The sequence below is a fragment of the Cyrtonyx montezumae genome, unplaced genomic scaffold, assembly GCF_038088225.1.
Source record: "Cyrtonyx montezumae isolate F1298 unplaced genomic scaffold, pur_monq_1.0 scaffold_5, whole genome shotgun sequence".
NCBI lineage: Eukaryota > Metazoa > Chordata > Aves > Galliformes > Odontophoridae > Cyrtonyx > Cyrtonyx montezumae.
In genome coordinates, this window is record NW_027072056.1 from 16,624,664 (window position 1) to 16,648,313 (window position 23,650).

The 23,650-nt window shown below is 39.1% G+C and overlaps 1 protein-coding gene across 1 annotated transcript in view; it reads right to left on the reverse strand.

Moving 5' to 3' along the window:
- Positions 1–5,585: 5,585 nt before the first annotated feature.
- The window catches only part of USP13 (ubiquitin specific peptidase 13), a 40,886-nt gene continuing 22,821 nt past the window's right edge, over positions 5,586–23,650 (reverse strand). The window contains exons 7-21 of the mRNA XM_065748017.1: positions 21,386–21,480; positions 20,281–20,468; positions 19,487–19,558; positions 19,121–19,214; positions 15,351–15,476; positions 14,836–14,989; positions 14,480–14,654; positions 12,755–12,843; positions 12,326–12,448; positions 11,761–11,787; positions 10,580–10,723; positions 9,457–9,614; positions 8,923–9,088; positions 7,308–7,392; positions 5,586–6,551 (exon numbers count right to left, since the gene is read on the reverse strand). Of these exons, the coding sequence (XP_065604089.1) occupies positions 6,458–6,551; positions 7,308–7,392; positions 8,923–9,088; positions 9,457–9,614; positions 10,580–10,723; positions 11,761–11,787; positions 12,326–12,448; positions 12,755–12,843; positions 14,480–14,654; positions 14,836–14,989; positions 15,351–15,476; positions 19,121–19,214; positions 19,487–19,558; positions 20,281–20,468; positions 21,386–21,480 (1,790 nt within the window). The 3' untranslated portion in view covers positions 5,586–6,457. The remainder of the gene's footprint in view (positions 6,552–7,307; positions 7,393–8,922; positions 9,089–9,456; positions 9,615–10,579; positions 10,724–11,760; positions 11,788–12,325; positions 12,449–12,754; positions 12,844–14,479; positions 14,655–14,835; positions 14,990–15,350; positions 15,477–19,120; positions 19,215–19,486; positions 19,559–20,280; positions 20,469–21,385; positions 21,481–23,650) is intronic.

Genomic DNA, 23,650 nt, shown 5'->3' on the forward strand with positions numbered 1-23,650 from the left:
AGTAAAATAAAACTCTATAGTTTTGAAAGGCATTCCGCGCAGCTGCTTCTAAATGCTGTAAATTGTTTGGAAACCTTTGCAATCTTGCATTTGTTTTTTTGGCTTTATTTTTAAGCCAACATACAAGAAAGAAGAGACTGTAGGGTTGGCAGATACTTCCACCAGGGCTGTGTGCAGGCTGCCGTGGTTCACGCCACACCCGGTGTTGGTGGGCACGGGTACGCGCAAGGCATCGCGGCGAGGTGGAAGTTCAGCCCTACTCCTGAATGTTTACATTCTGTTACAAAGGTCCCTACAGACTCAGACTGAGAACCTGGGTCTGCCAGTACACCTGGAGCTTAAAAAACAAAAAATGTTTCTTATGACAAATAACTCACCTCTCTATACCCGGTGCATTAGAGCTGTGTACAATATTAAACACAGAACTGTAGTTTACTGATGCTTTAATTTGTTGTTTCCTTGCACTGCTCTTTAAAATAGTTGATTTTTGAAGAAATAGATTATTATGTGCATATTGGATGTGTTAAATTTATTAAGCTCATAATTACTATTTGCAGAGCACCATTCAATGTAGTATTTTTGTACTGTAATGGAAGCATGCCTTCCTTGGGTTCTTTTCCACATAATAAATTGTATTTATTTATCTGTATTTATATCTGTGCAATTTTTAAATATGTTTTAAAAAAATAAAACTTTGTCTGTGGCTTCAAATACTTCCAAATCGCTTTTCAATTTGAAGACAGTCTTGACTTCAATTACTTGAAATGAAAAGAGGGACTTCTCCAAGAGAAACAAAGCACTTTCAATCCTAGGCTTCTTTCTTATTGTTTATGATGTAGTTGTGCTTCTCTGCATAAACATTAAGCCTAAAAGATAGAGCTTTTTTTCCCTTACCAGAAGATGTTCGTTTAATTCATCATTTTGCTCTGAGGTTATTCCTTACAATATTATTTTTTATTAATTTTATTTTTAAATATTTCAATTATAACTGGAATTCATAACAGCTGAGCAGTGGACCAAAGGATTTTGCACATACACTCTGTATGAGGAAAATGGAAAAAATAAAGAAATAAAGAATTTTTCTTGCAGATTATACAACTGCGTGCTTTAAAATAAAAGCAGAAGTAAGGTTATGGCACAAACTTTCTGGAGGGAAAAACAAATAAGCAAGCAAACACCAAAACCAACTTTAAGCAATTGACAGAATTGCAGAAAAAGGGTTTTTTATAAATGGTTTTGCTATAGGACACTGAAGTAAGCACAGACACGAGACAAGATGGACATCAGACCCCTGGGCCCTGCTGTGGACAAAGCAGCTGCGGCAGTTACAGCAGAGGGACACTGAGAAACAAAGTTAGAGCAGATCTGAATGCCTGACCACACAGCAGCAGGCAGTACAGACCAGAAAAACAAAAGCCAGCAAACAAGAAAAGCATGGCACAAAAACAGAAACAAAAAGACAACAAATAAGAAATAGAGCCACAGTTTGCCTGTGGAAGGAAACCTCTCGTCAGGAAAGCCTGTGGCCTAAGCAGCCTTTCATTACAGGAAAAAGGGAAAAAAACCCTAAAAACTCACTAACACTTAGGTTGAAAGTAGTTGCACTCTTGATGCTGGTGCGTTTTTGCCAGGAGATGTTAAGTTAGTTAGGTTAGTTTTTGTTGCTCAAATGCCCTGACAAAGAATAAGCAGCAACGTCCATTAACTGTGTCCATGGCACAAACCAGGAACACAGTATTGCAGTCCTGAAGGCAAAGCAAGAGAGCAGCTGGGAGAAAATCCCCCACACAGGACTGCTATCAAATAAAAATCCAATCACCTCGAAGGACACTGACAATATAATCACATACTGCACACAAGCTGTTGGACACACGCTATCTGTCTCTGGTACTGTTACAGCACTCACCTTTCATCACAGTGGTCAGTGCCATGCTTACTGTGTCAAGCCTGTGGCACAACTGACAGAGAGGTATTATTTTCTACTCTCCTGAGGGGGAACAGGGTATTCAGCTGTCAGTTACTTAATACTGCCTTCTCCAGGCAGTCTGAAGAAGTCAGCAGGCACAGCTCCTGCACAGTAATTACCTCGTGAAGTCTGAACAGGGCCCTAAATTCTGCCCCTTAGCTTGCAGGAGGAACCACATTCCCTCACCTTATTCCAGCTGCTGCAAAGTGGTAACGGCGTGGTGCAGAGCGGCCTGCCGTGGTCACGATGGACATCTGTGAGAAAAGGAACCAACATTTACATTTGGACTTGCAGGGTTGAACCATCTTTACCCTTCTTATCATCACTAAATACTTTACATGGCCCCGACTTCTGTGTCAGAAAATGTCACTGAAGATGGGGAAGGTTTACCTCCTGCATCTCCTCTGGCTCATGGCCCCATGATCCTGTGAAAGATGAAAGGTCACCACCATCAGTCTTCTTTTTTGGCCTATTCCTGCACCTACCAATGATCCCAGTGGTCATGCTGTTAAGCAAATTTCTTACATAAAAGGAAAAAAATATTTTCTACTTTACTGAACAGCAGCTCAAATTCCAAAATGAGTATGAGGAATTAAAGATCAGGATAAAGCTATAACTGGACAGCAAGGATCAGGGTAAAATGATGGCAGAATTCACGTGGAAGAGTGCTAACTTGTGGTCAAAGAATGTCAACTGGCTTAAAACGCACAGAAAATTAAACTTAGTCTTAATCTTATTTTCTAGTTCTGTTATGCCTTATTTTCACCCATGACTTGGTAATTTTTTCTTTGTTTGCTTTAGAAGAGATTCATTTATTTATGTTGCCATCCAGAGAATTGCCATGAGTTACAAGAGATCAAGCCCCTTACAAACTCCTGCTCCCTATGCAGGCTTTTACGTAACACACCAAACATCACCACAGAAAGTAAGAAAAGAGAGAGCATCAAAACATACTTGGTCTGCTCCTCTTGAGTTCGGATAGGAGAGAAAGAAAGAATCCACACACGCACAAGATGTGAGAATATTTCTTTTAATTTAAAACAGTTGCAACAATATCATTCACAACCTTTCTCATCTCAAATACTCTCAAAAACGTTAACAGTGCTTCAAGCAAACAACTCTGAATGGTGCAAAGTCAACCAGTACAGACACTTCCAGGATACAACAGTAAAACCTCTCAAGAGTGAACAGAAATCAGAAGCTGATCTCAGCCATTAACGTAGGAAGGGATATAGGAAAAGAATAAAAAGTGATGTCTAGTTACATAGTTTGCATAGTCTTTCAATGCATGAAAAAACAGCAAAAATAAAAATGGCTGCTGCCAGGACTGAAAACTAAAGGAATGGAGATGTTTCTAAAACAATCCAGTCAACTCCAGCTGCATCCGTATTCAGAACGTGTGCGACTCAGTGGGAGCTGCCTGAGACAAAGAAACTGCACTGATTCTGGTTTCAGTTACACCACTGCCAGCCAGAAGTAACGCCGCCAAATCCAGCAAAACTACAAGTGGATATCCGGACTTGTTTTTAAACCATAGCATTGAATAAATTAATTTTTATCTTAATTATAAATAGGCTAGCAAGATTAGGAAGGACTTGGTGTCTACATGTGCTTTGGACACTAGAGATTGTGACTCAGAATAAGAGCTGTACTGGATCCTGCATCCTGCTAGGAATAAGGGAAGGCAAGAACCAACTTGACTTTCTCTCCTTTTAGCATGTAAAGCAACCCTGGCCTCATAAAGTAGTCATCTATTCCTCACAGCCTGTTTGATTGTGGCTTCTGCATGCTGAGGTTAAAAACGAATAAATACACTTCTCCCCCATTATGCTGATGAGTCAGGAATTTACATCCTGCTCCTTGCACATATCCCACCACAAAGTGGAAACAACTTCACTATCTGGCAGAGGAGCAATCCACTACTTGAGGAAGTAGCAGAGGAACTCCTCAAACAGCCGAGTACCTGAACACGTTACCACGTGGGCAAGGCTGACAGTCCTGCTGGAATACACTGCTCCCACACGGCTAAGAAGGCAGCACACAGGAGTGCTCAGCTGAAGACAACTTCAGAAGCTGAGGTGCTACCACTCATCCGTCACAGCCAGATAACAGTTCTCCTCTTTCATCTACTAAATTGTTTACCACCTATCAGCTTCCTAAAATCCCACAGCTTTCAGTGTGCCTCACATTAACTGAAACCAATATCAGTCCCACAGCCATTTCTGTTCTGGGATGCACCAGGGTATGCAGGAGTGCAAGCTCCATCCTTAATCCTGTGAGACCGGCCATATTTCCAGTATAACAATGAACGCAGTAACAACACTGTTGACTTTTACTTACTGAGGGTCTCTAAATAAAAGAGAATGGCCACCAGTGCTTGGCATATTATAAATAGCCCTTTAAGGTCATGAGGCAAGAGGGAAGCTGTTATGTTGAACATTTCTTGGGATATAAGTAGGCATTAAAAAAAAAAAGAAAAAAGCCTTTTGTCCTTTTTCACTGCCAGAATGAAAAAGCACAAACATAGATACAAGAATGTTTTGTTCTTTTCACTTAAAATAGAAGATGTTTCACTGCATAATTTGCTGATCCCATTTTGAAACCTGGCATTTTTTGGTGACATACACACTCACAAAATCTTGAAGAAGGAAAAAAATAATACTGGTAGGTTTGATTTTGTCCAGCAGAATCTCATAGAAGCCACTTACTGAGGTGCTGGAGGATTGTCCTTTTGTGTCAGCAGGAGCAGTTGATGGAGAAAGCTTCCCCAGCAATGAGGCACCACTTACACTTTGCAGAATTACTGCACTGAGATTTCTTTCATCATTGTTCAAGATCAGAAACCAACTCAAAATATTTTTTTCGGTTCTGCACGAGGCCATATGACCTTGAGAGAATTCCCCCCACAATTTAAAAAGAATAAAATGTCTTATTCATAACCAGATTTTTGATTTGGGTTCTCTTCTGCAGCTGCTTGAATTTTGGTATTAAATTTGGAGGCACTACAGAGAAAACAACGACAGCTCAGCAAGGAAGCTGTTTTTGTTGGGTTTTATTTTGACCCTTCCCACTCATTTTGAAGGCTCAGTAAGGTATATGAGGCAACTCCATCAACCATCTCTAAGCAGCGTTTAATGCACATGTGAAGCTTTGGTAGTTTTTTGGAATCACAAAAATTATCATGTTCACAACTGTATTTTTTCTAGAATAAATGTTTTAAATTACAGTTTAAAAAAAACCCAGCATATTCTCACCTGTGCTGCAAACCAAAATAACACAAAAAACAAAACAGAAGGGCAGGAAAGGCCAGCCCCTACCTACCCGCTCCATCCCTGACAGATTTAAAACCCACCCTTTGTTTTTTTAAAATAGCTGTTTTCTTCAAACAGATTATTGGTGTGCGTGCAAGTTTCAAGAAATCTCAAACAAGTTACTCCTTTTGTTCTTCAAAAGGGAGGAGGGAAGGGTAAATAAATCAGCCATTTTACTAAGCATTTCCCCCCACTCACGGATGGAAATTGATATTTAAGCTACCTTTAGCAGAAATAATTGCACTGCAAGTACTTTGTCAGGGAGTTGATTTCAGCATGGATGTGAGTGGACAAATCGCAGTTTTTTAAGAAATAAGGATGGGACATAAACTCCTTCACAAGAAAGAAAAAAACCTGACAGACCTACTTTTCCTGAGAGTATGCTATTTAATTTTATGGTCAGAAAAACCGCCTCTTTTAGCAACTTTCAGTTGTGATTCTGTTGGAAGAACTTACAAAACAGTCTAGAGATGACAGAGAAACCTACCTCTGTAAAAATAAAATCCTCTCTCTTTGGCAGAAACATACAGGGCACTGACATCTCTCTCCATTAATTTCTTAGGCTTATGCATCAAAAATGCAAGCCAAAATACTGTAAGACTGAATTCCAGCAGCTATAAACTGTAGCTGGCTTTTCTCACTGCAATGAAAATAATCTCAAATAAGACATTCTGCATTGAAGAATACTCAGCAACCCCCTCCCTCCAACTTTAAATGTGATATGATTTCCCTAAGTTGTCTGGAATATGGCTGAAAACAGTGGCTCCCAGTAAACAAAGGTGCAAATGTGTCTTCATGATCTTCAACAGATGCGTGGACCGAAGATGCAGGAGTTAGGCTGGACTGGTTTGCTCTTGTTCCATTCTGAAACATCTGCTTTCTCCATGTACTAGCTGCAAACTCCACCAGTAATCTGCATGGTCTTAAGGTATCCTTTAAGGTGTATAAATTTAAAACAAGGTACTATACATCACCTGATAGAAATTTTCCCTCTAACACTTACAAAGGCATCAAATGACTGTTTTTAAATAGACTATAAACATCTCATGTTTTCCTTTGCTTTTTGGTAATCCAAGGGCTAGGGGTCTTCTGTTGGTTTTATTTTTTTTCCTTGGATGCTGTTTTTGGCAGGTTAAAAAGGCATACGGTTTTTCTTAAGGCCAGGTAATACATTTGAGGCCTAACTTGGTATCCTGTGGTAAAAATAAATGTAGCCCAGGTCTTTGGGAGGTCGTTCTGAGGCACAGACTCTAAGGTCATTGTAGATCACCCATCTGAAATAAAAACAAGATGGATTACGTTCTGTGTGTATAATCATCATGAGTTTATCCAAACTTCAAAGAGCTTCAAATCTAAATTTGGGCACTGGAACAGGAACAAAAGACCAGATAAATAGCTAAAGCAGTTTTACTGGTAATATCAGGAACCGAAGCATTTAGATGAGGTGCTAAGGGATTTGAGTTAGTAGCTTAGTGGGTAGGGATGGTGATAGGAGGATGGTTGGACTGGATGATCTTGTAGGTCCTTTCCAACCTAATGTACTTATGAACCTATGAACAGGAAGAAATACGTACAGAGGAACTTGAATTTACAGAAGGAAAAAAGAATCAAGAATTGATTATATCAAAAAAATAGGAGCATGTGAAAACCAGAGCCAATATCAGTACCACAGTATTAGCAGTGCCAATATCAGTATCAGCCCATAGTCTGAGTGCTTTCTATTGATAAAAAGGAAGACAAAGTTGAGAGAAATTCAGACAAATGAAGTCAGGTACAGAACTGATGCCCCCCAAAGGAATAGAGGTCTGGAAAATAAGGACAGGACAGCCAATGTTACATTTCAACATAGATCCAACTGCAACAGAGTTTGATTCATCATGCCTGCAGCAAAATCAGAAACTTCATCTCTTAGGTAGGATATGTACACATAATAATGATACCTGTCATGAACACATATCCTGCTCTGAACAGATACGTGTTTCAAAGAAAACATCTGCTCATGCTTGCTCAACTCTCTGAATTTTACTCACCTTCCTTCTTTTTTGAGATGACAAACATAGTGACCACTCATTGTGGATGTTCCCATGTGGCTGATGAACCCAAACAGCTCATACCCTATTTAGGGAATACAAATGAGAGCGTAAGTCTTTCATTGCTAGTACTGCAATATGAACATGGGGGAAAGCTTTTATTTTTAATCCCAGAAGAGCACCTAAACACTTCTAACTCAGACACTGCATCTCTAAATGCAGTTTCTGAAGACTGCAGCATATGCTTGGCTTAACTAGTGCTCAAATGCACTGGCAACCATCAAAACAATCTCTTCTTATACACAGCTGTGATCACAGCTCTGGAAAGTGAAAACAGCAGATTTATTCCCAGAGATCACTACAGAAGAGGTGGATGAGCTAACTCTACATGCAAATGTAATAACATGATCAAAGATCCCATGTAAATCGAACAAAAACCAGAAGTTCCAAATTTCAGCAGCCCATAGAGAAGGACAGGAAAAATACTTCTTTAAGACAAAGGACAATTTTTGTATTTAGAGCCTCTGAAGAAATCATCATTGGTTCTTGGTCCCCATTCATTCATGCTATTCACCCACATTACCACCAAAATTTAAAATGTACATTACTTCAGAATACTGCATAAGGACAGAGGGATTTTGGTGGAGAAGGCTCTCTGGAGCCATTTTACAGTATGTTATCAGGATTTCAGGCACTCAGTAAATTGTCTCTGTCTATAACGGCTAAGTACCACAAAAAATAATTATTCTAGTTGTGTGTTGTTTTTTTAAACCTAATGATAGTCAATGGTTCCCAATATCTCCATGATACCTAAGATTCAACTTCATATTAGAAACAAAGAAATGAATGCTCACGTAACAATGGGAACCACAGAAACAAAATCAAATTGGTTGATATTTTTCATAAACCCATTACCATAAAGCTCAGAGGGACAAGTTTAGAACATACAACAGTTACTACAGTAAGCCACTGCAGACCCTTCAAAAAATAGTGTATGTATCTCTTAGAATCACTGAGCTTTTGCACTGGGTGCTGGTACACTTAGAATTGGTTTTCTAGGGCTCACACCTATGATTGCTGTACATTAGCTCCATCTTGTGGTTTACTTAGCAGTAGTATGACTGAGAGTCTCAAAAAAAAAAAACACCCAAAGGATGACAGCAAAGAAGCACATGCAGGATACCAATAACTCCTGTCACATTATTAAAAAGAACTTGGTTGAAAGGATTGTACTAATCCCACTCTCCAGCCACCAGATTATAGAGCAGAACAGAAACTCAGGTCTGCAACAGCAATGTTGTCTCTGGGATGCTCAGCTTCTGAAGACCAAAACCAGCTTGTCCTTGTTCAGGCCAGGAAAGACTTTTACATTAGCAAAAAGAAACTTAGATTGCAGTTATTCAGACCAGAGAGTTTACCAAGCAAACAAAGCCCACAGAATCATAGAACTTAGACCCACTAAAATAGACTCAGAGCCAAAAGCAGGATAAGAATCAAACTGTACAGATCATGCCCAAAAAAGTTTAAGTACTTTCAAAACAAAGAAATGCAATATGAATGATATAGGTGTGACACAAGAACACAACAGCCACCTCTAAGCTGAAGGAGAACTTACTTCCAGGCCCATCTTTGATGCTGGGTCCCTCTGATCTTGTCTCTGCAAGGATATTTGCATTAGTGCGGTTCTCCAAATCCATCATGTTCAAAGCAGGCTCCCCATCTTCCTCCTCTAGTTCAGGGTGGCTGAAGATCCATTCCAGTGCACGCTCTAAGTTATTGTTCTGTGAGACAAACAAGTAAAAGAACGTCCCTTAAGACACTCTTCAGATTCATGCTACCACTCTCATACTGGTCTTTGAGCTAAGTAAGGATCACGTGCACTGAAAACCTGATGATGCATGCATGATTTTCAGACATTCCTATTGTTTCTCATCAGACAGTTGTCCACATTTTGCCATTACATAAAACACACAGGTAACCTTTTGCACTTTAACCCAATCAAGTCATGCATCCTAGACTTTGCTAGAATAGTTCCACATGTACCATCCACTAGCTTAATTTTATATGCATGTTTCACAGGCATCTGGACACGCATACACTCATGCAAAGCACACAGTATCAAAACCCAAATGCTACTAATGGAACTCACTGTTGCCTTCAGAGCTTGAATGGCCAGGTTCCTTTGGAAGCCCATGGAAATGATGATGGAGACCATCTCTTCAGGAGGTTGATTATCCAGTCCAACAGCCCCTAAGCTACCAGAAGCAGCTCCTCCAAACAAAGGTACAATCAATGGCTCAGCAAAGTCTGGAAGAAGCAAACATTCATCAGTTCCTCTTTTTGCCTCCCTGAACTGGAAAGTCAACAGTACACACAAACAAACAGGACTTTAAAGGCAGCCCAGAAATCAGCAGTCAGTTCATTTCACTTCTCAATTGGGTCACAGATGTGTGGGAAGACAAAAACAATAAGCTGAATATGCATATCACAAAATATCTAACTTAATCTCATACTGAGCAGGCTGAAAGAACTTGATGTGTCCCAAAAGTGAAACAACTGCAAGAAAGTAGCAAAGATTGATGTAGAAGCAATGATGACATCAGAAGAGTAGACAGCCCAGCTGACACACGTATAGTTGTAAAATGAACAGATTCCACAGCTGAAATATTTCATTTAAGCCCAAGTAAAGCTCATTTCCCGTTTACACAAGCAACACAAAAGTCCACAATGAAATGGGAACTCAACCAAATCAGGGTTTCCCTGGCAAGGGAGTGCTCAGGTATACTCAGAACTGAATCACGGGCTCAAACTTGGCATGGCTGAAATACAGGAGGTGGAGGATATCTAGCAGTCCTGCCCATCAGTAGATATGCCCAAGTTCTAAGTATAGCATGAATGCTCTAATCTGAGCTAGAGAAGGCTGATAAGGAAGAAAAGCATCCAGACAACAGGGCTCTCTCTACTTACTGTTGATCACAAGTCAGCTTTCCCTCTTGCAGTACAGACCTAGCCAAAAGGTGGAAAACAGAGCTGGCCTACACCATCGGCCTACACCATCAGTAAGGACAAACATAGTGCTTTTGGTGTAACTTAGGACTGCTGTCTTCATTCTGCTTGTCCTAGGATCAGCTTAGGAAAACTCACTCCCTCTTCCAGGTTCCCTGAGGTAGGGAAGGGGCCGCTGTTTCTCTGTTACACATTTCAAAATTACAATGGACTGCCAGAATACACAATCTGAAGTTGAACCTCAATTACACCTTCCAGTCACTGACCTGGCTCTTCCATATGTGCAATGATCCAGTTGAAAGCCACTTCAGCACCCAAGTTGCCTGTATAGTACACAGCTTTTCGACACGCTTCCAAAGGAAAACCCATCTCTGCCAGTTGCATAACTGAAGACTCATCAATATCTAGAGCTGCAAGAAAGATTCTTCTAGTATGCTAAGTCTAATTTAATCCACTGTGTAGTACTTCTCATTGTTATTCACGGTGCCATATACAACAACACATGCTGCTAGGATTTTAGTACTGCAATAAACCCACTCCCATTAGAAAAAGCTTTGTGTAAAGCATTACAGTATTTATTACACACTTACTGGTCATCTTTTGTCTCAGCAATCTGCATAGGTCCTTGATGATTTCCTACAGGATTTTATTTACAAACAAAATCACCACTGAACTTCAAGGGTTGGAAAAGTTGGATGTTGAGCATAGCTAGAAGCCATCAAAAGTGGCTTACGATTCTAAGTAGCTTGCCCTTTTTCATACAGCAGTTCCAGCTCCTTCATGCTGTAAATCAGACCTGAAATAAGACTCTGCTAAGATCGCAGGAACTTTTGAGGTACAGCAGATTCATAAATGAAAATAACAACGAAATCCCTTCTCTTCAGCAAGAGCTTATATAAAACATGAAGGAACTTTCACACCTAGAGAGGTACTGCATGGCATTCAGCATAGCCAATTGTTAATTTAAGTCTCTGTCCAAATAATCTGCACCTCATTTTATGTATTTGGAAATATATTTCATGGTTAAACCTAAATGATCCCCAAGTTCCTAAAAATAAGGGTATAGGTATAAAAGAGTAGCATCTTTCTTTCAATGGGCAGTTGTACATTTGAAGTTAAAATATTCTAAAACACTGAAGCCGAGTTAACACTTTCCAATCTAATAACTGTATTTTATTACACATATGCGCATCGGATTTCATACACTAAATGGCTGCAGATAGAGCAGTAGCTCATCAGCTACACTCATGTTACTGAAGACACCAAGGAGTTCTGCACACGTGTAAGCAAGTGCTGAATAACTACTGAAGTGAGATGTTAGTTAGCAGAAGCATGCAGGCTAAAGCTCCAAGCATCACTATACGTACAGAGAAGCCATTCTATGAGCTGAATCATGGCAAATTTATAAGCAATTGAAGTATCAGTCTGACAGAAATGGGATACGTACACTCCACAAAATGGTTCATCATATGATCTGAAAAAAAAAACAGAAGGGGGAGGGGAAGGAAAAAAAGAGGTAAACTGAATGAATATATGAAGGCTAAGTAGATTCATATGGGAAAAAAACATGTTTTTTGTTTTTTGGGTTTTTTTTTAATTATCTTTATGTCATAGAAACATGTGACCTCATTATATGCAGAGCAATCAACCTTTTATCCAGGATACTTTGTCTTGAATTATATCTGTGAAATTTTCAGATAATTCAGAACAAAGTGCCACAAGTACTATAAACCAGCAGGAAATATGACTGGCAGCTGACCTAAACCAACTTAAGAAATAATATAATCTATTATAAACAAGGGTCTGTCATCCAAACATGCTAACACTAGGTCACTTCATTGAGCAAAAGGATGAATTAAAATGAATAGATTTCGGTAAAGAATTTAAGGATCAAAATCAAAACCTCTGCAGAGCTGAATTTTGACAAAGCATACTTGACAGTTTCAGGTAACAGAGTGTTTGTTTCATGGGGAATGTCACGAGGGGAAAAAAATAAAAATAAAAATCAGTACCTTTTGGGTCTTCAGGAATGATAATGGGAGGAGCGATGTCTGGAAGTTCCTCTTCTCCTGGCTGGAGACCCGTAGCTCGAAGGTGGTTAATATCTAGGAAATCTGGCATGTCTATTGAAACATCTGCAGAAGTAGAGACATAAGTGTATGAATCCAGCAAAATGACCTTAGAGAGCAACCAACATCTTCAGAGAAAGGAGCCTGGATACACAACCCACAAACAGCCAATATAACTCCACATAAACTGCCTTATTTTGACATAAAAATAAACATAAAATAATAATAAAAAGAACTTCTTTAGGATCAAGTAATCCTCAGGATTCAATTTGAGATTGAAACCAGCTCCTTGTTACAGAGGAAAAAGACACATACACCTTTACAGGTTATCTTGGACAGAATTAAAATCAGATCAGTAAAAACAACATGTACCAAGCTTTTTGGGTATCCAGTCAAGGCCAAAGGTGAACTTCTTTATCTGCACCACCAAGTACTGAGGAAACGAAGCAAAACGAGAAGTCCTGAGAAGCACAAGAAATTCAGTTCAGTGAGGCAAGGCAGCGAGACCAAAAGCAGCACAGATTTCAGTACCTCAAGCACACTGAGATAAACAACTTTACACCTGAGTGAGAATAATGACAGATTTTATCAATTTAAGATAAATTTAATTGATAAATTAAGATAAATTTCACAGAATTGTTCCTGCCAGTGACAGCCAAAGGAGCTGAGATGGGACAGAACCAGGACAGCTGGCCTATACTGGCCAAAGGGGTATGCCATACTATGATGAATAAAGAAACTATTAAACCGAGAGGAGTTGGCTAAGGGGTCAGCTCAGGGATTGGCATGGCACTGGTTGAAGATGGCAAGCAACTGTATTGTGTATCTCTTGTTTTGTAAACACATTATCAATAACATTATTTTACTTTTCATTTCCTTTCTTAGTAAATAGTTGTTCTGTTCGTTTTTAAATCAACCCACAAGTTTCACTTTGTTGGATTTTTTTTTCTTCCCAGTCCTCTTTCCGCATCCACTGGGGAAGTGAAGCACAAACTTTGGTGTTCTGAGCTGCCTGCCAGGTTAAGGCACAACCAGGGGATGAGGAAGAACTAAGTTCCACATTAACCCTGGATTGGTTTAAGATTGAAATCCTCTTCCACCATGGCCACAGTCTCCATATATTTCTGCTGCAGTTTCTCTATCACATGCACTTGCTTCCCCGTTTTTCCATATGGGAATGTCAACCACTAAGTCAGCAATGAGTCACTGATATGTCAAGTGACCTAAAAATAGAGGGTACCTAGCCACAGCAAACCAGTTGCAGAGCCCATTTTTCATCCACTTCCCACTGCTGACATACATAAATGGAACCTGATAAGGGACTAACTCTTGTTCTCAACAAGAAATTCTACCCTAAGAACTAGAGTTGTCCAACTGCCTTCTCATTTCACCACAATGCTTTCTAAGCCCAAGTTCTTGGTTCTTTATTCTACCTAAATATAAAGGCACAAGGTAAGTTCCTTCTTTTTACATCTGTCTTGTTTGATTGCTGTTAGTTATATGGGGATAGATCCAAACAAACCCTACAGCATGCAGAGGCAGATTGATTAAAATCTGTACATGCAAAAAAAGAAACAAAAAAAAAGTAATGACAACCAAAACAAAGTTATCGACACAACACTTCACAAATACAAATCCTTACATCCATGTAAAGAAATTTCACAAACAAGAAATAAAACTTTTATTTGTTTCACTCCGTTTTGTCTCACACAAAACCCTTCAGCATTTTTAGTCAAGACATCAAGAGACTAAGAGCAGATATCCAGAGCATCTCCTAACACACAGTACAGAGCTCTATCAGTAGCTAATACATGAGATTTGATTTCAAGATGTGGGCAAACAATTAAGCCACAAGCTTTTAAAGTTCAAGCTCTCAACAACCATCTTGCATCACCTTGTGGAGTTTGACAGTTTAGAACAATTTCCTTCCTGCTCGGCTGGTCAGTACAGATCTCATCAGGCTTGACCTACACACTGAGCCTCAACACCAACACAACTCCAAAGTCCATTATGCCTATGTCTGTTTCCCACTGCACCATGCCCAGGCAGAAACATAAATACAGAACACAAGTTTTCATGATGCAAGCAGACACTTACTTAACTCCTGCAGATTTTGCTTGAAGGGCACTGCTCCAGAAGTCCTCTACGTTGCTTGGTTCAGAAAAAGCCTGCAAACACGCACTAAATGGGATCTTGGCACGGACAAGTTCTGGTGGAGCTCTCCTTGCAGCTTCTGCTTCTCGCCTTTTCAGCTCATATGCAATTAGTTCATCTGAGAAATATACATGACACTGAAAGTTAAATAAACGTGATTACGATGCTCCTCACTGTAATATTACTTGCACAGGTTTTAGAAATGCAAAAACTTTATTGATAAGTTTTTGCACAGATCAACTAGACGTGATTCACAGTGACACCAAAAGGTCAGTGAACTGACCTGCTGCTTTCCTTACCTTTGTTTGTTGCTGCCTCCATGGCAACAGGTAACTGCATGATATAGTCCACCCTCTCAGTGTAGCGGACCTTCCTGGACTGGCAGCACTGCGTGCGCTCCTCCACCAGGAACCGGAAAACATCACTGGGGTTTTCTGAACCTACAGGATTCCTCTGAAAGAATATTAATATCCACTGTAATGATCATCCCCTAGCTGACCAAGGAACCCAAAGACTGCTATCTGTTTCATGGCAAACAGAGACACCAAAGTCACACACAGATCTGATAGTTTTGTTTGCATGCTATTACATGTAGAACTCTTGCAACCATAGCAGATCCTACTAATGTAATAAGTAGGAAGCGATAAGAAAGAATACTCAAGGAAAAAATACTTCTAAAACAAAGCACTTTAAGTTGGTGCCATTTTCTACATACTCAATACTATAAAGCATACTAAAAAAACCAATCCATTCACAAAACAAATTTGGTCCTAATGCTACCACAGAAAAGTAATGCTCATGCAGAATTTCTCACCTCTACTAGATTTATAAGATGTAGGAAAAACTCCTGTGCATCTTGTTGTCTATTAGAGGAAAATTCTGTGTGGTCTTTACTTATAAAAGCCTTAAACATCTGGGGAGATATTCCATTGTGTTGAGGCTAGAAATAAACAAAAGAAAAAACAATTTTAAAGAAGAATTTTTGTTCATCCTTGGATCAAATATCCCCAAATCACTCCACTAGATCTACTAGTGCATTTTTTTCCTATTTCCTGCAGCATTCACACAGGTTTATTTTTCTGCAGCATTTGCAAGTAAAATTAGACTACTGAAAATTTGCTAAAGCAGTTTTCAGGAAAGCTTAAAGTCTATACACTATTTGCTAATATCTGACAAACCACTCTTTCACTTAAGGCTATGTGGGCATTGAAGCACTTTGATGTACCAGCTATTATACTCAGAACAAAACCTTACCAGTGATCTCTACAAAATGAAGCAGAGAGCAGCTAATACATACAGAACAAATTCGCAGATGGGTTGCCAAAAACAGACGTGAATTTGCAATTTTTAGTTGCTGATCACATTGAGGGACCAGGAACATACTACCTTTGGTTATTCAGTTACATCAGTAGGGAACTGCTTCAAATCTGAAAATCTCTAGCTGCTAAGTCCTTGTTTTGACTTTTATACCCTATATCACTTTGGGAAGCTTCCTTTTTTTCTCCTGAAATTGCTTCAAGATGACATTAGTTAAGATCCCTTTCAAATAACACTTTCAAAATGGTCCAAATATTTTGCTCAGATCTGTTCTCACTCTCCTTAAAACCAAACAATCTTCAAGAGTATTCAAGCAAAAGCAGAGCCCTTAAGACATGGTAAAGTTTATTAAATATTCAGCCAATCTCAGTCTTTACTGCAGTTGCTCTCTCAGCCTGGTATAAAAATAGAAAAAGCAGCATGAAATGAAAGGTACACAAAGCACACACTAAAAGAGGAAAATGTTAATGTTGATTTCAACAAGGAAAGGTAGGCTGAGACCCACTGAAATAAGAACATTCTCAGATACATTTTTTCAAGTACTGGCAACTTACCAGCAGTGTCATTAGGCTAAGATGTTACTGAAAGGCTCCCACAGAGAGCCTACTACTGATTTGATTTCTGAATCTTGGGTTATGTATCATTCCTGAGTCCTCCATCACATTTCATTAAAGCCGGGACGGGCATACAACAGCTCAAATTTCCACTTACTAGGCTTTTTTTCTGCGTTGAAAGTAAGAATAATGCAAGGTGGCACATTTGCCTGGAATTATGCCTTGCTTCCATCTACATGCTTTTTACTCATCCATTTGAGCACAGAGAAGAGAAACAAGCCACAGACTCTAGAAAAGGGAAAGGACCTTATTCTCTAAACCCTTTTCACATGAAGGGCAAGAAAAACAATGGAAGAAATGGCGGAGCTCTAAACAGAAGATCAAGTCCTAGTTGATGATCATTTAGACTTTCAACTTATTTTTAATATTAAAACGAGACCAAGAGAACTGCTGCTGCTCCCTGACAAAGCTCCTGTGGTGTAAAGAAGATTTTATCTCCTCAGAACCACAAATATTTATAGAATATCTGGCATACTTCCCCCATCAACAGTTGCAAATCAGCTCAGCTAAATATAGACTGTGCTGGACCACTGCAGATCTCACGTGAATGCTTTCACAGGCAACAACTCCCCAAAACTCTGGATGAATTCCAGCGACCTAGAAAGCTGAGAAGGTCTTTGCAGGTAGGGCGCAAAAAAGAACAAAGACGAAATGAACAATCGTAGAGACAGAACAGAGGCAGTTGAAAACGTTAGGTGGCTAAAGTCTGATGTAGTCATATTTAGTTCATTATAAGTGTCAACTACAGTTCTCTAAATGAGAGAATGCAATATGTACATATATCATTATTTCTGGGGAAAGGCGTCAGCAGGGAGGAAGGAGAGGGAACATTCCCAAATCCACAAAATCTAGTTTTCTGTATGTCCAGAACAGTGGAACAAAAAAACAAAATCCATACTTGACTTTTTGTGTTTTTCTTTAACAAAGAATGAAAGAAGTGAAAGCTGTTCCTAAACCTAGTACATGCTAATATTTGCTTAATAAATAACTCATTGGATATGTGTAACTACAATTTTATTAAACTGAATATTTGAATAATACAAGCATTCTTAAATGCCAATACATGGCTACTAGTAAGTACAAAACTGAGTCATGTGGTATCTGTTACTAAAGATTTGAACATCTAATTGCTAAAATTAACTGCTGGGCTGAACAAGGAGCAGTAGGTTTATAGTTGTAGGTTTGTTCTAACAGTTCAAGTCCTGAACTACCAGCACGTTAATTCCTTCTTCACATCACAGACACATTTTACAATGTCAATCCAATTATTATACAGAATTTAAGTGAGGAATCTGTTAAAATCTATTCTGCTATTTCTTAGTCATGGTGATTCACTGATATATTTCCATTAAGTAAAGTTGGAATCTAGGCCACATTTTTTGGTTTCTTCCGAAACAGAATCTACTATGCAAAACAACTGCCGAGCAGACATGGGGCACCCAAATTATACAAACTTCAGTGTACCAGATGCTCTGTGTCCAGAACGTTCCTGGCATCCTTTTCTTGGAAATAAATTACGATATAGAAGGCTAATAGGTAAAGGCAGAGGAAAATACCTATTTCCATGAAAATCATCGCCACATTTCTTTGACAAGCACACTTCTACTGTACATAAAAATACAACTTTGTACGAAGTCTTTTTCTCTGTAAAGAAAGCTCTTTGCTATATGTAGTATCTTCTCTATTGGTGAACTTCTGTTCCTAAATAACCCAGTTGTGAAGCCTAATTTAATTCCACACGTTGTTTGGAATCACAAGAAGAGAGTCGACAGGGACACTAACATATTTCAGGCCCAGTTCTCCCAGCATCACCCTGAACAAGATATTTCAAAGTAGACAGTTTGAATAGGAAAACAAATATAAACTTTATAGATTCACTTTGTTAAATTACATGGACCAAATAAGTAACATTTTGCTCAAGACAAATGTTAACGGGATTACTGTAGGGAAAACAGTGACAAATCCCAAAGCAGAATTTGAATAAAGCAGCAAAAATACATACTGATGTTATTCTCACTCTCCAAGTGATGAGGGAAATTTACATCAACTTGGAAAAAGAAAATAAATGACTGCTAACATAAAAGCTGCTAACAGCTTTTCTTCATAGAACTAAGAAGAGGTACAAAGACAAAATGGAATCAGGCAGTGCCCATGAACCTCGTGGAGACAAATCAGTCAGACCTTGGTAAAAAAAAAAAAATTATCATTCCTTCTAAAAACAAAAAAACCTGACAAAGATAGGAAGAGCTTCCCCTGAAATCATGTGTAATATTTCCAGACATCTCAGAAACAACTTCTTTAGTCTGTATAGTTTCTTCTGCAATTTAGAGTGAGATTAGAAATTGTCTTCCAACACTCGGGACTCTCTAAAACTGCATTTTTCCCTCCCTCAGAAGGATAAACGTGAGTTCTATGAATGTTTGCACTCATCACAGGAGCTGCAGAATACTTTCTTAGCAGAACCACTGGTTACTTTAAAGCTCTGCACAAATAGTCCCTGACTAATATATTCCTGACTAGAATCCCACTCATTCCACCTTGCTAAGCATCCCATGCTGGATCTACCCATGTTCTCCAATGCCCAGCACCTGTTCCCTTTTCTCAGGGTATCACTTTTACCTAGTTACCAGGCTGCACAAACTCAGTCAAATACCTTGTGTTCTTCTTTCATCACCTGTTCAATAAGCTCAGATTTCATGGGTGGTTTAGAATACTGGCCTGAAAGGAGGCCATGTCCCAATTTAGCCCTGTAGGGTAGAAAATGGGGGGGGGAAACAAACAGAAACACATGAGAAAACAAACAACAGAAGATTTTCTTTCAAGGAAAAAAAGAAATACACTGTCTTTATACATCATATATAATTAATCAGGCAAGTCTTCGCATTCTACCCTGTGCCACATTTTGCTTTCAAGCCCACACAGATATACTTTTCTTCCTTGCCATTAAATTATTCAGATTCTATTTAAATTGACAATCTATTTAAATTGACAAAGCAAGTCACTGAAAATCATCTCTTACATCTGAGTGTTGAAATCTTGTGTCGGATCAAGCGGGGAGTAGTCGAATATTCTCGGAAGGTTTCCCACGTACCTGGGCAGCAAGAACAAAGCACAGACATTCAAGTATCACATCTAGTTTTACTCAGATATATGCTGACAGATACACAGTCCTCAGCCATGATACATCTGCAAGCTCCTTCTGTGCTGGCAAATGGAATTTTTACAGCATGCAAACAACTTTATCTTACCCTGGTGAGTGCTTCTACCACTGAAAAACAGTAGTAGAGAAATTAGGAAGTAGACATTTAAGTTACAATCAGAGTACAATTTCTAGGTAAGGGGAAAATATATGGCTCCACTGTTTACCCAGAATTTATATTCCTTGATCTTCAAACAGCTGCTAGATGGCATTGCTCAAAGCCACAGAGAAACAATGCACTTCCTATTCCAGACCAACACTGCCAAATAAACTCCAAGTGGTTTTTGTTTGTTTTTAATCAGGAACAAAACATGTAAAATCATGTTTGCACTGAATTTCCTCAGAGAAACAAAGGCTAATTCCTACAACAACGTATACCTCAGCATTTACTGTCAGCTAGCTTGTCAGAAACCAGAGCACTTAGTAACGCCTTGAGTATTGCTTCACTTGAACTCGGGTGAAATAACAGGCTACCTGGATAGGGCAACACTGAAAGAACACAAACATTTAAATTCTGTATTTTGTTAAAGACAGTAAAATACTGTTCTGCATAGAAAAGCAAGACATGGGGGAACTAGGAAACTAGTAGTAATTGCAGGCTTGAAGCTACTTACGCTCGCTGGAACTCTGGGATGCTGAAAATGGCTTGCATGACAGCACTGAGGTAGCAGCTATTTCCCAGGTTCTTCATGCCGGTATATCCTGGGCCATACATGGGCTTGAGTTTCACACCAGCTTCCTGAATCACTTCCCATTCAGAGACTCTTGGTTTTATATCATTGTCTCTTAGACCATTCTCTGCCTGAAAGCAACAAGATATACATATATTGTCTTTTAACTTCTGCAACTATTATACTGCTGCTGTCATCATCACCAACTTTGTGACCTCTTCTAGAAAGGAAGAGCCAGATCAGTGGGAAAAGGGAGGTGAATCCCACACGTAGGGAAGGAGACCAGGGTCAGAAGTCTAGCAGCTTGCTTATCCAGTATCTCTCTCAGCTCTTTACTAAAGACCACTGGTTCTTTGAATGTTTCCCACTTTGCCTTCAATTTCCATTTCTCTATGTGCTATGTCCTCAATACTCAGCATTAAAAAATAAATACTACATGTTTTCCAGCTTTATTTTTCCATTTATAAAGGTTGGGCATAGCTGCTACTGTAGAAGATGGTCCCAGCAAACAAATCAGATAAAAAGCTGCACATTCAAGAACTCACTTCTTCATGCAAAAAGGAAAAGCCAAAAGTTCGTGACGTTGAAGTTCTAATTCACAGCTCAGTTTTTAATTTGTAGGTACCAATCACTACATTCTTATTTACTGCTAGCACCACTCTTCCATAAAGAATCTTACAGACTGGTCTGAATATAGTAGGTGAACACTCTGAAACAGCTGAACCATACGTAACATCTGAAGACTGACAAGTAAAACAGGTTTTCCAGAAACACTACTGAATAAAAGGAACTTTTTGTTCATGATATTGGCAAGGACATTCATATACTGAAAATACTGTTGATTAGAAACATGAAGGCTTATGAAACCACTGCAACTCTTCCCTAATAGTTTAGAGAATTATCTTCCCCTCTCCATTTAGACAAATAAATGCACTAACCATTATAAGGTTTGTTCAATATACACCAGAGGTTATCATTCTTCTCCCGTTTCTCCCTACCCCCAACTAGAAAAGTAAACGTGAAACTAAAGAGAAGCTTAATTTCCTACCACTTGCATCTGCAGCATATCAATCCCAAAGTGTGCCAGATGCTTTGCTATATGTGGATCTAAAACCGGCTCCTCTTCATCAAAGGAATAGACATCTACAAAAGCAAAGAGAAACACATGACCTGTTGTACCAAATGTTACCCCTTCTCTTTGTTGACCAACATTGCATTCTTGGTACAGAAGTGCCTATACAAGATGCCTTACTCATATTTTCCAGGTTTGGTTGAAAGATACATACAATATATAGACTCACAGAGCTTAGTAAACATCTTATATGTTTCCAACATGATCAACTAAACTATTGTCCTTTGAGTAAATTATACTCCTGCATCACATTAAAACTTAAGAAAACTTAGAGCAATCAACAGTATTCCACAACACAGCCCTCCATCCCTTAAAAAAAAAAATTATAGGAAAAAAGAAAGAAGAACAGGGCACACAGAATTCTCAGATACATATCCATTCTTTATTTTGACCACGATGGCAAGAACATCTGAATTTTCTGTGGAGCCACTAGATACTGACAAACACATGAAAACTACAAGTATACTGGACCAATTGACAATGGGAAATGACATTTTAATGTCTTGTGCAGCTCAAAGAACCCATTTTCTTTTCCCAAGGAGACGCAGGGAATAAACGAAGAATTCTTTATTTGAAATAAATTGGATGGAACTTGAAGATTAATCGTATCATGAGGGAGAAAGTCTGATTATCAGGATGTCTTGCTTCATTGTATGAGAGATCAAAACTCTAGCTCTAAAATAACTCCTCATGGATCCAGAAGATTTTGGAAGAGCAAAGTTCAAACTAAAGAGGGAAGCAGTATGCCTAATGACATTTCTGTTAAGAAGTTAAGTTTAATGAATCTAACAAAGGGACAAAATGGAGATAAAAACTCACTTTTAATGCTTACCTAGCAAGACTTTAATGAAGCAGAGTTATCATTATTTACTTAAGAAGGTGAAAAATCTACAGGCATGAGGATATTAGTTATAAGACCCACTAGTAAGTCTTGAATGGGTCTTGTCTTTTCTCTTCCTCTGCAGCATATGAATACCGCTCTGCTCTGGTCCCTAGTCATATCAAAGCCCAGAAAATCTCTACCAGGATTCCTCTCAGACAAGTTTCCTTCACATCCTGCAGAGCTTTTCCACAGTGATCTTGCCCCATGTGGTCAGACCCAGGTTAAAAGAGAAATCTGAACCCTGAACCAAAAGAAATAAGAAAAACCTGGAAGGACAGAGCAGGAACGCAGATAAAGCCTGTTCATAGCACAGATACCACTTCTGAAGGGTCCTTCTCCTGCTCTCTCCTGAGAACAAGATTACAGCTTCCTTGAAGACTGCTAGTGGGAAAACCATACTGAAATAACAGCTTGAGGGTCAGCCACTATTCTAAAATCTAAATGCAACCTATGGATTTACCAGGCCTACGAAAAACATTAACTCAAACTACAAAATGGTGTTTTTGAGTCATGCTGCTATCTGCCATCAGACCCTCTATTAACATTGGTTCTGATGACCCCTGTGGCATGCATGGGCTGTAGCTGCTCATCTACTGGAATTCCACTGTGTGATAGCAAGCATGCTCAGAGGACTTGACAGCTCATCCATACACAACATTCCATAGCCTGCTGGTGAGGTCACAGCGCAGCCAAAAGATCCTGTAAAGCTCACACACCTATCAGTGAGATTACAAATCAGCTTATCTAGGATGACTGCTTCCAATGTATTTTCTTTTATTTTGTTTTTCCTCATTTCTGGCAAATGAAGAGAGAACAGCCATCTGGAATTACTGACCTAGAGCAGCAGGAATGGAATGCATAACATTAATCTTCACTCAAGCTCAGCTCGTCTCACAGATTTTATTACTTTCTGCTGCATAGCCAACTTAAATTCATGAAGAAAAAGAACGCACTTAAAAGGCAGCAAAGAGCGGTGAATTCAAGAAAGAAGCTGAGAGTTCCAAAACACTGGTCTGTAATCCTCCCCTGCATTCTCATCTACAAGTGTCTGCATAGAAGTCAGCAATATGACACACAAGCTGATGTTCTTAAAGTAAGAAAACAGGAGAAGGGGAAAACGAGAAAAAAAAAATACCCGAAACAGGCACGACAAAACATTATTAAGCAGAGAATAAATATTATTCATATTGCAGTAAGAAAAGTGACACTGCTACCTGTACTTCATTTTCTCTTTCAGCTCAGGATTATGCCTGTTACAGACATCACTCCTTCCTAATTAAAGGATAACAGGCAACGGT